We start from the raw sequence: 17,340 nt of genomic DNA on the forward strand, positions 1-17,340 counted from the left end.
GAGTTGTTACAACATTGACAAAACTAGCTGAATCTATACCTGAAGTACACTTCCTTCGGTGCACAGAGGGAAATAGCTGAAAACAACTCCATAAAAACAGGACTTGGGGTCTTCATGTCAGCTCTAGTGCATCTTGTAGAACCACTTTTTCTGAACCAGAATAAAACGGAAAACAATGGCGATGACCAAAGGTTGTCTCAGATCATCAAAGCGACGGGCAAATGGTCAGCTGCAGCAACTTATCGCGACACCTGCTCGAAATGTATAGCCAGACTTGATACCACCGGCTTAGAACGAAGGACTAAATCAAGATGGAAGCGATGGCGTAAGTGTGCGGATAACTATATCAGGGATAATTTACGTGTTTGTATTTGGCCTGACGTGTCCATGCATCCGGTAATAGTACAGCCTTAGGAGATCCATCATAGAGGTAACAAGCTTAATGCGAACATCGTGTGTCAAGGGGCCTCCGTGGCTCAGTCGGTTAAAGCGCTAGCGCAGCGTAATGACCCAGGAGTCTCTCACCAATGCGGTCGCTGTGAGTTCAAGTCCAGCTCATGCTGGCTTCCTCTCCGGCCGTACGTGAGAAGGTCTGTCAGCAACCTGCGGATGGTCGTGGGTTTCCTCCGGGCTCTGCCCGGTTTCCACCCACCATAATGCTGGCCGCCGTCGTATAAGTGAAATATTCTTGAGTACGGCGTAAAACACCAATCAAAAAAAAAAAAAAAAAAAAAAAAAAAAAAAATCGTGTGTCAAAACAGAAAACCTCTAACTGACCTTGAGTAATGTCCATAACTGCTGATATTATGACGATATGTATATTCTTCGGTTTTCACTCCTCCCACCGTACTTCTAGAAAATTCAAAAAGATCGTGTACAATTTTTGTAGTCACACAAAGGGAGGTAACTAATTTATCCTTCCTACCGTCCTCTCTCGTCATTTCTAATAATCCTCAGGAATTTGAAAAAGTGAGACTTGACACGGAAGTACATAAAATTCCTCTATTTTCTGTGTTCTGTTATGGAACCACAACAGGGTTATGCTGAAGCCAGAAGATTGCTGTTAAGATCGCTTTGTCATATCATACAGCGAGGCTGTGGCTATGTCCATAAAAATAAAGACGTGTTCAGAATCCAATGGACAATGTTTGATTCTGCTTCTACACCACTTTCCGGTATTATAAGTCCGTAGGTCACTTGTTATCTGAATACCTAGTACTGAAGAAAAAAGATCACGCAAAGTCAGTGTTCCAGGAGTAAGACAGTCAGGTCAGACTTACAGACAGAGACAGGCAGACCTGCCATTTAGCTGCAAGCATAGGAAGTAGTTAAAACTTCCTTGGGTCTTGTGTGTGGTGGGGATAGTTACTGGTAAAATAGTTAGTTCCCCTGTTTGCATAGTTGCGGATACTGGGATGTGATTTCTGTATATCGTGATAAGGTCAACAGTCATGTTTTGATCCAAAGTATGGACGGAAATTTCATGTCTGTTCCACTATTGGACGTTACACTTACTCCTGATTTGGTTACTGGTTTAGTAACTCTAGGGGTTGTTAAAACTTTGCTTGTGGAAGGTACTTCCCTTTTGTTGGATAAATGACGTAGCAGGAGATAAAATCATGCCCGTTTTTCGGACGAAAATACAGACGACCTTCAGGAGGAATTCCCTGGAATATTAAAAATGCTAGAGAGAAAGAAGACAATTATTTTGTTACAACTGGAAGATGGTCAGGAGTTCGACAGTCCTATGTTCTCTCGATCTGATGTGGTTAGACATCAGCTAGACGCCTTTTCTTATAGAGGAACCAGCTGATGTACCCGATGGTTACAATATGGAGGACAGCTCATTGATGTGGAAGTGCAGGCCTCCCCATGTATCAGAGAAAGAAGACTGGGCAAAGTTTAATCAAGTTGTCTTAATTGCAAGCCACAGACAGGAAGTACTTAGAATGGCTCATGAAATCCCAGTGGGTGGACATTTACTTTGAGGCCTGCTTCCTGAATTCCCATTTCAGATTATGGTGAACCATTTAGTAACGTACTTGTTGATTTGATTGTGTCGGCCCATTACCCAGAACTAAATCAGATTTTAAGTATCTCTTGACTATTATGGATGTCGATACTAAGTTTCCTGAAGGCTCAGGCAGATAACTGCACCTCAGATAGTGAATATTTTATTACAGTTTTTCACCAGGTATATTTTATCAAAGGAAGTACAGTCTGACCAAAGGTCAAATTTATGTCAGGCTTCTTTCAGACAGTGATGTACCAACTGGGTATTAAGTAACAAGCCTACAGCTTACCACCCACAATCCTAGGCTGCCACAGAAAGACACCACCAAACCATGAAAAGTGTTCTCCCGAGCTTAATGTGTGGAGTTTCCAGATGGGTGGGATAAGGGAATTCAATTTACACTATTTGCTACCTGGGATACCCATATTAGATGTCCTTAGAGGTTTAATGAAGGAGTATATCTTAGTTCAGGAATCCAAGGTTGCAGGACAGATTTCCACTGCTCTTTTATCGTGTGCTGCTTTACTGAGGCGATTTACCGAAGGCAAGTAAGGCGCTCCGCCCGAGTCATTATACTGATAGGGGTCAACCCACTATCCCCACTATCCCCTTAATGCTGAACGCCGAGCCAGGGAATTAAAACTTACTCTTTTAAGGTCTTAGGTGTGACTTGAGCCAGGACTGACTCTAGATCTACCACCCCCGAAGCGGACGCTCTACGAAGTAAGCCACCGGGGCCGGTCCGCAAGGCCTAGGAGGTAGCCTGTGCTAAGTTAACGACCTCACGAGAGAAAATGAAACTATTATTACAGGAAGGCTAAGCCAGGAAGTTTCTCTCCTGCAGACAAGGTGGTGGTTTCGTTGTGTCTCTACCCATTCAAGGCCAAGATCAGTGGACCATATCAGATGGTGAAGAAAGTCGACGATGTTAATTATGTTGTTAGCACCCCTGATCGCAGGAACGTTGAAAGAGTGTGTCACTTTAATATTATTCTCATGATCTGAATAAATCAGTAACAGTTTTGAAGTATATTGTCAAATAATGTAGATGGGAGTGACGACTTGTCTACTGTGTGTACTGCGAGTCCAAAGACCCGGGTAGCACTCAAGTAGATTTGTTAGATCCGAAGCTGGTAAACTCAGGTGTTGTCATGTTTTTGACCGTTAGAGACAAGATATGTGTCCAGCTTGCTCAAGGCTTATCGTGAGTGAGTGAGTGAGTGCTTGGTGTTTAACGTCGTACCAAGGCTTATCGTGAGATGTATGCTAATGTACTAGTTGTACAAATGCTGCCACACATGATGTAGAGGAAGGAGGAGCTGCTCTGTCAAACAGCAACCCAACTAAGCTAAAACTGGTTAACAAGAAAATACAGTACATGTTAGACAATGGAAATACAGTACACGTACATGTAGTCTGTATGTATAACTGAAATCTGTAGTGAGTTTTCAAACTTCCCTCTAATCCTCCATTGTACGATCAAAGTTTGTCACATGGGTACCCCCGCCTCAAAACAAACAGCTAGATTTTTACAGGACGTTACTGGGTCTTTTCTTGTCGTTGTCTTTACTCAGATCACCAAGCCATTATCGAAAACAAGACCTTGCTCGGAAAGGGCTGTCGTGCTCGGATGACAAAGTACGCCATTCCCGCCTCGCCGATGCCTCTCTATCATTAGTTAGGCCGACAATGGCTGCTATTAGCACCACACTTCGAAATCGCAGACAATTTAGGGCGACAAGATCGCATTAAATATATCCAACGTTGATTTAGTTGACACAGTCACTGTTAATAAATCGTGCCGTACACAGAGGAGGGGTTGTACTAGTGTTCGGGTAATTACATCACTGTTACTTTACGTGTCTATTTCAGTACACTGACCAAACCACGTTCGCCGTATCCTGATAAGGGAAGGGTCTGGCTTTTGTATCACAACAGAATGATTCACGTGACCAGAATGTGACCAGGGCAGAAAGTTTACAGTTCATTTGCCAGCCATACCAGTCCAGGCCAGCTCCATTATGAGATCCATTCCCAATTTGTTCATTCTGAACACGTGCACAGAGCATGTACACGTACGTGTTCAACTTGGTGTTTTGTGGACAAAACCTTGTCCCAACATCCTTGTAAGGGTGTTTCACTTTCAACATATATTACAATGAAGTTATCTTGATAAATTTCAAGAACATTCTATAATTCATTGATGGTTATTCAAAACAGACAGAATGTCGCTGAGATGACTAATGGTTTCTTCTGGAAGTACCAAAGTTCCTGAGCAATAAGGTCGTCGGTTCGAACGCAGCTCTGGGTCGGCTACTACATTATGTTAGGAGGTTTGATGGTGCCTGACTAGGTTGGGTTGTATCCCCTAGCCTCTTAATTCCCTAATCAGTCGAGGATTGTCATCACCACCATATATGAGAGCGATGAATCACTTTCCACAAGAGAACAAATGTATTGAGATAGTTAGAGCAGAAGATCATTATGCACAAGTTCTGCCGTGTTTTCCTCAACTTCTACGTAAAGCACAAAGCATGTATGGAAATTATACTAGGCTTTCACCGTGTTTCATGGCATTTTGATCACAACATTTGAAGAGAGCAGCACTACATGTGTATTGAGGGGTGAGAGTTTGGGAACTATGTATGACAGGCGACACGATTGCTACAGATAACCAGCAGCTCAAAGCGTGGCATTGCACTTCTTTTGTTAATGACTATGTCGACAGTTGCTATTTCGGTTTTGGCCTGAAGTTTGTTATGAAGTTTGTCAGCTATCAGGCGAGTTGCGGGGGTTACCCAAGCCTTAAACCTGACAGTTGTCTTGTAAGCGAAATATTCTTGAGGACCATTTGTTTTATTTATTTTACATAGGGCGGTCTACCAGCAACCTGCGGATGGTCGTCGGTTTCCCCTGGGATCTGCCCTGTTTCCTCCCACCATAATGTAGGCCGCCGTGAGTGAAACACTCCTTATTACGGCGTAAAACACCAATCAAATAAATAAATTTATTGCTGGTAGGAAACCGGGCAAAGCAAGCATGATCTGCACTTGAACTCAGTGAAAGCACTGCTGATAGACTTCTCGGTCATTGCGCCGTGCTGGCGTGCTGGCGTGCTAACCGCCTCGACCCTCTTGCGCACAATTAAAACACCTTTCAAATAAATGTGAACGACATAACGCTATTGCAAAATCTTACTTCATATTCCATGAATCTCCACGAAACTTTGAAAAACCTTGTACAATTATCGTGCGGCGAAACCACGTGGAATATCGCGAGATTATGCTTTTACATAAGCGTAACTTCCTAGAGAGACCTATATTCTAAACCTGAGGCTTGATCATGGAGTTGGTTAGCTTCCTAGCTGCTCTCACTTCTGTGTTTAGAGCCGTCACCCTACCGGAACCAGTTATCACACGTCTGGGCGACGGAGGGATAAGGTTCCAAGTAAACGGTAGGTTTGTGATGCTGATACCGCGGAACAATTTTTGATTTAGGTCAAAACCTAAAACCTGAATATATTGCGCACTTCATGGCCTCAGGCCCCGGAATCACGAAGCGATCTTCGCTATAAGTCAACATTTCAAATCACTGTAAAATTGTTATTTCTGATATAAAGGAAAGGAACATACCAAATTTAATGATTAAAATTTTGGATTGTGATATATTTGTCTTAACATATCATTTGTTGAGTGTTGTCAGTATTAACTCTTGTGTTGTAAAAATCAGTTTCACAATTCAAATGTTCACCCAAGTTAAAATTAGCTTTGCGTAATCCGCCCGACCCTACAAACGGCTATGAGAAGAGTGAGGGGTTTTGTTCAGTCCTGTGACTGACACTATGATTTACTGATTTCGGTTATGTTTTGTTTCTCTATAATTTTGAGTCCATCCATGAACTAAAAGTTAAGTTTTTTCTGTGTTTCGTACAAAAGTGTCCTGTCAAGTCACACAGAGACCTGCTTGATCATTCCAAAACTTGCATAAACCTAAAACTCTACATCATAGGCCTACTAGACAAGAGGTAAAATATTCACCTGTATTTTCAAAGCAAACATAGTAAGCTGATCTTATCATGTACAGAATTTTACGTAGAATTCCCTTTCAACAATAGAATGGGACTACTACTACTGTGCAAATGTTCTAAGATTACCAGATGTGCGCTTTTGTTGTTGAAAATTGAATAGAAATTCTTTACAAAAGATTTCTAGGTCAAACAAATAGACCGTCTGCAAGTGGTGGTATGTGGAATCTCTTACTGTGAAATAAAATAGGGATTTCTTTGACGGACAGGATAGATAAACACAGAGATCGGCAGGCAACGAAACTTTCGGCCTTCTGGCCACAGGTTCGCATCCGCGATGTGGCGATTTGCAATACATTAAGCGAGGGGAAAAAAACACAGAAATGTCATAATTGAAAAACTCAAAAACTCTATCCAAAAATATTTTGTACTAAATTTATCTCACCTTTTAGTAAACGCATATGAATTTCTTGTTTTCCCACTATTAACAATTTAAGTTTCTCTGTAACATGTGTAATATAAGATAAGATTTGTTTCATTGGTTAATTACATGCAGTATAACATGATTAGATTTCACAAAAATGAAGTTTGGGGTGAAAAACTGCCTTCACACTATTACACCAAAATATGAGCTAGGTCCACCATCTGCTTTTTCAAAATATGGCCTGTAACTTTCAGTTTAAACATTTAGCTATACTTCATACAGGAAAAACAATATTATCAGTAGATATCGGGACCTATATTTTAATTACATGTACAGTTTCCCATGTGTCTTAACTCTGATGATCTTTGATGACCATCAGCTGTTTTGTCCTTCAGTCCACCAATACGGTGCGCATGCGGATTTACCAAACGGGCTTGGCACCGGTGTTCGTAACTGAAGGACATTGTTGTACATTTTTTTCATTCGAGACTCACGGACATGCTCATTACAGCGCATGCGTCGCTCTATTCATTTGCTTTACACCACTGCCACCGTTAACAATTTTTTACAGAAATCTTGAATGACGCCAAAGTGCCTGGTGTCATGGCGATGTGATAAAAAGTGATGTCCACAAAAATTTTTAAAAAATCCGTTTGAACGTTTTAATATACATCCAGTATTTCTATAAATACCGGACGTATGTGCATTCTCTCTCTATCATTTGTATGCAGTTACTGATTCTAACCAACATTTGAAACAGTTTTATTTAGGAATGTTGAATGCAGTCCCATTTGGAGGCATTAGTGTTTAGACAGAGCGGAAAACAAGCCGATACGTGCGTCGCACGGGCTCCAAAAGTGAAGCTTGTCTAGTTGTGGCAGTGGTGGTAAGTGAGAGGAGAGTCGCACATGCGCTGTAAGGAGTATAATTTATGGATACAGTATATACTCCACTTACAGATGTGCCAGGTACGGCTCAGGTGGGCCTTCACTTCTCTGTGAACAAGCCTGTCCATGGTTTAGCACCCGGGGATGCCAACGCGAACCTCAAATATCAACAAGGTAAATCACGGTTTTAAGCAACTCGAGTCATTTAGCAACTGCCTGTGTGACTAATTCCACTTAGCGGGTTTTTTTTTTTTAAAATTTATTCTAACTGTTATTAATTATTCCTAAAATCCAAAGGAAACATTCAAATCACATTTATTGTTTTAACTTAAGTCAAAGCCGACTTTATGGAATCGGCCAAAGTTCCTTTTTAAAGTCCACATTGTGTTGACTTGTAGTGTTCGGCCTTCAGTCTGTTTACTGTAGCCTGCAATTATCTAGTTTAGATAAAATTAGCCAAGGCTATTTCTTATCAGGTCAGTGCATCATTGTGACCAGCCGATCCGATGTCAACATCTCAATAGTGCTGCTACATTGAAATGCCATGCTGAATATACTGAGTTGGACCGTTACACATGTAAATTCATTCTTCCGCATAGCAGATGGGACATGGGTGTATGAGAGCCACAATGCCAGTCTGTCATCCTCGGACACGGTATACTACTGGCTACATCAGACGGTCCACGGTATGAGCTACACACTGACGGACCGGAAGTGGACAGTACCAAGTAAGTCATGCTGCTGGAAATTGTCAGTCAAAGATCATTTCTGTAGGTACTGACTTTGCAAAATGTTACACAGAAAATAATTTTAAAAAAAGTATAGAAAATAATTTTTTTTCGCTAATTATTTTGAAAATTTTTTAAATCAATTAAAGTTGTTTATCAGGTATGAAAAATATTGTGAAAAGAGAGATCAGTTTAAAGCCTTTAAAATGGAACTCTCAGATATTGTCGCATTGGTGTGTTAAGAGGAAGGGTGATGTAATTAGGTGGTGTAATCAGGTGATGTGATAAGGTGGTGTAATCAGGTGATATAATCAGGTGGTTTAATCAAGTGGTGTGATCAGGTGGTGTGATAAGGGGGTGTAATCAGGTGGTGTGATCAGGTGGTGTGATCAGGTGGTGTGATCAGGTGGTGTGATCAGGTGGTGTGATCAGGTGGTGTGATCAGGTGGTGTGATCAGGGGGTGTAATCAGGTGGTGTAATCAGGTGGTGTGATCAGGTGGTGTGATCAGGGGGTGTAATCAGGTGGTGTGATCAGGTGGTGTAATCAGCTGGTGTGATCAGGTGGTATAATCAGCTGGTGTAATCAGCTGGTGTGATCAGGTGGTATAATCAGGTGGTATATTCAGGTGGTTTAATCAGGTGGTGTGATCAGGTGGTATAATCAGGTGGTATAATCAAGTGGTGTGACCAGGTGGTGTGATAAGGGGGTGTAATCAGGTGGTGTGATCAGGTGGTGTGATCAGGTGGTGTAACCAGGTAGTGTGACCAGGTGGTGTGACCAGGTGGTGTAATCAGGTGGCGTAATCAGGTTCTTGATATATATAATAGAAATATATAGTCTACTTCTTGCCAAATACCCTGCAGTATATAAAAACTATAGGCCCTTTTTTTTAAGTCTTACGATAATTCACGAGTGAAAAAACATTTTTGACTGCTGTCTGACAGATATATGCATATACATATATATCACAATTCGCCAATCCTCTGTTTTGCGGCGGTCCATTAAACACCAAAGGGTTTGTTTTCAGGCAGACTGCGGTTGATTTTAGAGGATCACTTTGACACGCTGAACCTCACAGAATGGGAACATGAGGTGACGGCGTCCGGTGGAGGGGTAAGCTTCTGTAAACAGTTTGTAGTATCAGTACTTCACATGAGCGAAAGTTCATCATTAACTTGCCAAAAGTTTCAGGTTTACCCCGGGGAACTACGGTTTCCTCCACCCATAAAACTTACCGCCATCGCATAAATGAAATTTCTCGAGTCTGGCGTTAAGCAATAATCAAGTAAATAAACATAAATAAACCCGTAATTTCTGAGACTGTAATCAAACCCTTAACTATGCTCCATTTGTGGACTAGAAGGTACACAAGGCTCAGTGCGAGGTAGACTGTACTACATGTGATTTTCGGCCGGTTATAACGCGCGCAGATATCCATCGAAGTGTTGCTCGTCATTGATCTGCTCTACTGAAAGTCGATCTGTTCTCTCTGCATGATAAACCGCTGGCTTACTGAGGCTGCCAGGCGCTTGACCAAAGAGGCCAAATACCCACAGCCTGCTCTCACCACTTCAGCTGCTGCTTGAAGTCAGGTTTGCCTTCGCTGGTACTGGTACCTGGCGAAGGGTATTGGTTTAACTTGCATGGACACTCGTGTTTCTTCCACCCGTAAATTAACCTGGCCACTGTCGTATCAGTAAAAATCCGTGAGTACGGCGTGAAATGCCACTCAAATACATAAACAAAGTCGAGATTTAGATACATAAAATCCTAATGCAGGTATGATAGTTATAAAATGGAAAAGAACTGACTTAACATGCCTATTTAGGTGTTTTCACGCGTATCACCATGTATCAATCATTAGGGCTCTGCCTGGTTTCCACCTACCATAATGCTGGCCGCCCTCGTATAAGTGAAATATTCTTGAGTACGGCGTAGAACACCAATCAATCAATCAAATCAAATCGATCATTAGATTTAACTGCGAGGTGAATACACTATGAACCCTACCCTTGGAAACGTCTGTAAATTCTCCTCACAACAGACGTACAGATAAAAATCCTACAGTGGTGATACCAGAGGCTAAGTCGAACGTCCATTTCTGACCTGATGTCTGAGCGCCTCTTGCCTTTTTATGATTACTGACATTCTGACTTTCTCATTTTGTGACTTGGTTGATAATGACAATGTATTAAGCTAATTATCCCACTTCGCATCCGTAAACAAGAATTAGCATGCGAAAATTGCCCTCGATCGGCAAGGTATGTGCTATACTTTGACCTGATCAAGCCGTAGTGTGTGTTCACCCATTTTTTTTCCTTCCAGAACTGGGAATTCCAGATTTACAGTCAAGAAGAAGTGAACAGTTATGTTCGTGATAACACACTGTTCATTAAACCAGTGAGTGTGACTTACCTGAGGCAGTTATAAGTGTATAACAAGCATTGAAGGCTTCATGTACATGTAAGCAAAAGCATCATATAGCATGCTGCAAAAAGTGAACGAGTAAGTCTATTGGCGTGCATGCTCTCACGTAATGCATGAGAAATAACCGCTCAACACATCAACTGATTGTAAATGTTTATTGAATATTTTTGATACAGAATTTGATTAAATCATTAGATGTGTGTGTTCATTAACTGTTCTACGTTCAGACAATGTTTCGATGACGCGAAAGCATACAACTGACATGTCTCCATTTTCTTAAACTTGTCCTGACGCAAACTAGTCCAACTCCGTGATAATCAGTAGTTGCTAAGCAAGTTCATGCCTGATAGATACGGCCGTCTAACCGAACGCCTCAAGAAATGATTGCATTGTCCCTGATGTACAATTAATTAGCCTCAAAGCCTTTTATCACGTAAGGAAGTTTAAAGAAGTTTGCTTCCAACAGCCCACGGTGTTGAATTTACTTTTCTTTTTTCGTTTTTTGCAGACTCTTACATCGGATAAATTTGGTGAAGCTTTCTTGTACAATGGGACATTAAACATGACAGGTAACTGGCTATGAGGCGTTATTTCTTATCTCTAAACCTATCACACTCTATCATAAGCTCATCGCATCCTGATCTATAATTTTATCACATTCTAACATAAACTTATCTCATACAGATGTCACACATCTCTGCTCATCCAGATATATAAGATTATCACACTCTAATATAATCTCTGCTCATCCAGAGGTATAACGTTATCCCACTATAACATAATCCCTTCTCATCTTGATCTGTAAGATTATCACACCCTAACATAATCTCTGCTCATCCAGCGGTATAACGTTATCCCACTATAACATAATCTCATCTTATCTTGACCTATAAGGTTATCCCACTCCACAATAAGCTCACCTCATCCTGATTTATTGGGTTTTCCACTATAGCAGTCTAAACATCAGTTCAACTGGAAATTAAAAATACAGACCTATACAATATCTCTTTTTGAGATTCAAAGAGGTGGGAATAAAGTAGTGTTTCCTAAAATGTTTTAAGCGATATGTTTTGCCTTATCCAATGCCTGTTGTTAAAAGTCAAGGAAATCTGTTTCCAAGACACGCATGTGCTTTGAATTGTAGGTGCCAGCTGTAAGATGAAGCAAAATGGCTAAAAATGGAATAGCCATCGACGCTCAGATTTAGCAATGACTGTCTTTACTTTCAGAGTTATTCGGCAAGTGCACTCAATCGGATTTTTACGGCTGTTTCCGTGAGGGGAAGTATGGCGTGATCAACCCGATAATGTCCGCTCGTATCATCACCAAAAAGAGTTTCAAGTATGGCAGAGTGGAAATATGGGCTAAGATGCCGCGAGGAGATTGGATATGGCCCGGTAAGAATATGGGGGAATAGCGACAATAAACACAATGTACGATCCAGGTATATTAAATCTTACCAAAACATGGTCATAAAATCTGTACCTTGTACTGAGCACAATTGCAAGAAATACAGAGAATCTATACACAAAAAACTACACAGTTAGTCCATAATTTGAGATTTAAGAAATTGTTTTTGCTATCTTTCAGCCATGTGGTTTCTTCCTAAGAACTGGGAGTATGGAACGTGGCCTAGGTCGGGGGAAATTGATCTGGTAGAGGTGAGAGGTGTGTATAAAACAACAAACATTCCAATTTTACTGTTTGCTTTCTTTATTTAATGCTACTTGTTTTATTGTAGTTGAACGCCGTTCGAAAATTTTTGTTCACTTATATAGTGGTTAACAGGCAACCATTCTTAAACGAATTTCATATAAAACAAAAAAGAGAGTAAAAACAAAACAACAAAGGCAAAGAAGTTAGTCTTAAAAGCTCGCTAGCACGCAGCCACGAGTCACTCCCACAATATTTTGGTTAACATATATACGTCTTACGGAAATATTAAATGATCTAAAACTAATTGAAAAGTTTAGAAAAAAACATTGAATTTGATGCAACACATAACAACAAACTGCCACTGTCGACCAACGTGCAACCTATAAAAGCAGAAATGCTATATTTAACTTAAATAATGTTAAATCCATGTTCAAATTTTGCCAGTGTTGAAGGGAAGAAAACGCCTAAAACGTTAACACTTTAATGGTTAAGAATTTCCAAAGTTTTAGATATCAAACCCTTCACAAAATGTTAAGAAATGATATATCCTCACACTTTCTTACTCCAAATTGACACTTTTAACAAATTAACATCAAAAATGATGTTGCAACTTTCAAATGATCAGTCCGCGGTGTAACGTTTGTACTTCACTGCATTTAAGATGTTGTATCATTTAGCACTTTGAAAATGTTGACACTTTAACATTTGCGTTTTAAGAGGATACTTGTTGTCTTCTTCATACTTCGTCTATACTATGCAGTCAATGGCCAGTCTATTTCTGTACGAGTTTACGGGTACCATACACGCTTATAACCTTACTTTGTTCGTCTTTTTTAAGGCAATCGGCATTACGGAGACATCGGTATTGGCACCATGGGATCTACTCTTCACTGGGGACCAGTGTGGAATGTTAATGGTTATCGCCTCACGACACAGGAACGGTAGGCCTACGTCTATAGCGACCCTAGTCACTTGTTCAAATCACATATTGTATCTAGGAGTTTTTGTTTCAAGGCACCAATCTACTGTATTTTTGGTTAGTATTTTTACTTTATTTTTACTGTTTGTAATAAATTGTAACCCGCTTAATGTTATTATGAAAACTCCATTTGGTCTTGTCACAACACTACACTTACTTTTATACAGTTCAAAGTTTATGCCTGTATATGTATTTTTCATTTCGCCAGCCATGCTAAGCCTAAGTGGACCTTTGCTGACGGATTTCATAAATACGTGCTGGACTGGGATTACACTCATATCAGGTACCGGTATATCTCATCAACCTTTACTAAGTGCGGTGCAAAGTACAATATTGGTTTCTTTACTTTCACTATCCATTTATAAATCAAGGCCTAGGTATTTGACCTATATACCTTGGCCAGTATTTAGCATAAATATCAATGTGTCTGGCCTTTTTCCCTACCAGTACTTGGCGTTTCTATACCGATCAAAACTGGCCTTTTCCTAGATCAGTATACCTGGCCTGTAGTATACAGTATCATCCCGCGAGTACTTCGACATTACATCGATCAATTGTGGCCATTCATCCGGCCAGAACTTGGTCTTTACTTATGTCATTACTTGACCCTTCCACCCAACCAGTCCTTGGCCTTTGACCCAGCCAGTACTTGGTCTTTCCTGTCGATCAGTACTTGGTCATTCATCTGGCCAGTACTTGGCATTTCCGGCTGACCAGCCCTTGGATATTCATCCGGTCAGTGCCTTGGCCTTTCCTGCCGACCAGTACTTGGTCATTCGTCAAGGCAGTACATGATCTTTCCCGCCAACCAGTAGTTGGTCATTCATCTGGTCGGTAGGCCCTACCTGGTCTTTCCTGCCAACAAGTACTTGGTCATTCATCCGGCTGGTACTTGGTCATTCATCCGGCTAGTACTTGGTCTTTCCCGCCGACAAGTCTTGTCCATTCACGCCATTTTATGTGAATGATAGTATGTTTTTAAATAGAACATACTTCTTTTAAAAAAATGTTAGTGTTTCACTACATTTCTGTGTAAATTTGCAGGACTTACGTTGATGATGAGCTGGTCTTAGACATGCCTACCCCAGAGGAGGGATACTGGAAGTTTGGAGGATTCAGCGGGGAGGATATCTGGGCCAAGGGAGGGCGGGACGCTCCATTCGATAAGGAGGTAATGGTATAAAATCCAACGCAGCTTTCTGTAAACATTAATTTCATGGTGCACGCAACAAATAGCCGACGAAAAGCCAAGTTAAGTCTAGATGATTGATGGAGTCTAAATTTTGATCTGATGGAAATCATTTTCGTTCCTAATCAAACAAAGCATGACGGCGGACTGGTATATGCATCAGGTCTTTACAATGTGTCTACATCTCCACAGGCCCCTTATGTTAAAGGGGTACATAATCGACACTGATTGGCTGACAGTGCATGGAGATACGCTTTCCTGAGTTGCATCTTGCAGTCACGCTTTTGAAGAAATGCAACATACCTAAAATTGAGCCCAGTCAAGACATAGCCTAGACTTGATTATCCCCCAACCACCTAATCAGAATCGATTCTGTATTCCTTTAAGGAAATCGCCATTTCCAGGATGATGCGTGTTAGTAAAGGGACAGATCGTGGGAGATGTGTTCACCTTGGTTGGCCAGATATGCTTCCTTAATTACTTTCTGTTCTATACCAAGTAACTAATTGTCCGATTTGAGTTTTGTAAAACTGAAACATCAGGTGAATGTATACATATAGTTGTTTACCGTTTTTCATTCAAACAGTTCTATCTCATTCTGAATGTTGCTATTGGTGGAAAGCTGGGATATTTCCCGGACGATGTTCCCAACGAAGGACACAAGAAACCCTGGGCGAATGACTCGCCTCGGGCAGCTGATGAGTTCTGGGCGGCCAAAGATGACTGGTATCCGACCTGGATCCACGAAGACGCTGCTTTACAAGTGAAATCAGTCAAAATTTGGGAAAAAGCAGACTAGTACTAAACCCGTATATAAAATCTGAAATATGAGTACCAAGAATAATCGGAAAAATGCATTCTCCTACGATAATCAAATTATCATGAAATGGTCAAGGAGTGAAAATATTTGGAGTAAAGTTCACATAATAACATATACAGTTTTTGTTTATAAGTGTGTATAATGTGCCTACATAATTATACGGACAGGGTCATTTATAGGGAGCCAAAGGGAGCCACACACATTGAAGTGATTTTTCAAATGATAAATCTGCTTTACTTCAAATCACTTTAATCAGCTTAATACGCTGTCATTTTCAGCCAATTAAAGCATTTACTGAGCAAGTCAGTATGTCACTAATGATAAAATAAGCGATAGTGATGACTCGAGGGACCTGTTGTACGAGGCCATCGCAAATTGCGTGTGGTGTAACAACCATGACAAGATACAGTGAAGAGATACGTCGCCACGGTAAATGTTCTTGGCGTAGTGTTGCGATAGCTTTGTAAAACGGGCTCAAGGTCAACTGTCATGGGCGTCCATTTCAGCATCTGGTGTCGCGACCATATGTTTCTTCTTTTTGTAGGGGACAGAACATACCTTAATGTTTCAATATAAATGTCAACAGTCTGTATATATATATATATATATATATATATATATATATATATATATATATATATATATATATATATATATATATATTCAACAAAATTGTACCATTTCAGCGATTAAGCCTTTGGAACATAAAGCTATCAAGCACAGGTACCTGCCAGGCTTCGTGGTTTAAAACCTTAAGTCAGGCCAACTATAGCTGTATTTGGAACAGAAAATGGCTTGTCTACAGTTTTCATATATTTAAATGATACTAAAGAGCTAGTTTCTGAGTTGATCTTTGACCCAGCTTTGGGCTTACAAAAGAGCTTTAGGCTGATGACTTAAGAGAGGAAAATCTTATTGACCAAAGTAACCAGGTTCATTTAAGTTATAACTTAATTCGACGAGCTTAATTAAAGTGTCGGTGGTAAAAAATGTCAATGAAGCAGCTCAATGACTGTTTAGTGCTTCATAATAAAGTTAATAAAGTCTTTAATCATCTCAATTCCCTTTCAGCAACATTCCATTTCAATGCACGGATATCTCACAATTCAGGTATAATTAACTTTAAATCGTTATCGCAAAAATTTTTGCTCTGGTTTATTTCTTTAATTGTACTATCCAAGCCGGGAAACAGTCTGCCATTAGATCCTAACTCTATCAAATCTATACCGATTTTCAAGTAATTAATAAAAAATTATTTTAACGAAATTGCGCCGTTTTTACTTAATACCTCACAAATGTTAATTCTGCTTACAATATGCTATACTGTAATATTATTAACGCTTTTGTATTGTATTGTAATGTTCATACCGGTATATTGTGTTTTGATTTTTTCTTTTTTCTTTTATATGTTCAATGTTAAAGTATTATACTACCCAGAATGCCCAAGTATACGTGTATTCTTATATGCTATCTATAAGAGATAGGACAAGTCCCATAATATGTTATTCCAACCTAACGTGTCTCTATCTAGGCCTATACATGTACGTGTATGTAAACAAAATATGTTTCTAGTGAATAAATGAACTGAAACGTTGTGAGAGAACAACTGAATTAACCTTCATTCTTTCAGTTTTTTCACATAAACCCATGGAATAGATGTAGGCCATCTCTTCTGTTTATTTCATTTTACATTTGTGTTTTACCCCAATAACAAATATAAAAACCTAATTTTCGCCAATGACTAAACTGTACATTTTTCCTGATTCTGAAAATTCTATATATATTGATCTTACAGTGGTGTTTTAAGGTTTGTTTAGTAGCAGGGTGGTATTCGGCTGGGAAAATGTATGTTTTAGTACCAAATGTAATATTTTACGATACTTACTTGCCTCTATAATGCACTTTTGAGGCGAAATTTTAGGTCATTTATCGTAATAAAGGTTTATAATACTGTACACACTGTACTGTGCTCGTATATTACTTGACAAGATATTGTATAGCGCGTGAATGGAGATTACGTACATGTACATATACGTACTTAAATACACGCATGCCTGCATTTCCGCCTATCAAATTAACAACCACTATAACGGCTAAATTGTTTATTGATTCGATCAGTTTTTATCACTTAGGCTCTATTTTTATAGGCATTCGCACAGTTATATGGAAGGAATCCGTGTAAAATGGCGA

General features: G+C 40.0%; 1 protein-coding gene across 1 annotated transcript; it reads left to right on the forward strand.

Moving 5' to 3' along the window:
* The first annotated feature begins 5,330 nt into the window (after window positions 1-5,330).
* Window positions 5,331-15,730, forward strand: LOC135465881 (beta-1,3-glucan-binding protein-like). Its single transcript, XM_064743247.1, has 12 exons — window positions 5,331-5,468; window positions 7,422-7,523; window positions 7,952-8,077; window positions 9,107-9,192; window positions 10,405-10,479; window positions 11,015-11,075; window positions 11,736-11,903; window positions 12,097-12,174; window positions 13,001-13,103; window positions 13,350-13,424; window positions 14,186-14,312; window positions 14,917-15,730. The coding sequence occupies exons 1-12, from the start codon at window positions 5,357-5,359 to the stop codon at window positions 15,127-15,129; spliced, it is 1,326 nt and encodes a 441-aa protein (XP_064599317.1). The 5' UTR covers window positions 5,331-5,356; the 3' UTR covers window positions 15,130-15,730.
* Window positions 15,731-17,340: the final 1,610 nt, after the last annotated feature.

This window comes from Liolophura sinensis, chromosome 5 (genome assembly GCF_032854445.1).
Source record: "Liolophura sinensis isolate JHLJ2023 chromosome 5, CUHK_Ljap_v2, whole genome shotgun sequence".
In the NCBI taxonomy this organism is placed as follows: Eukaryota; Metazoa; Mollusca; class Polyplacophora; order Chitonida; family Chitonidae; genus Liolophura; species Liolophura sinensis.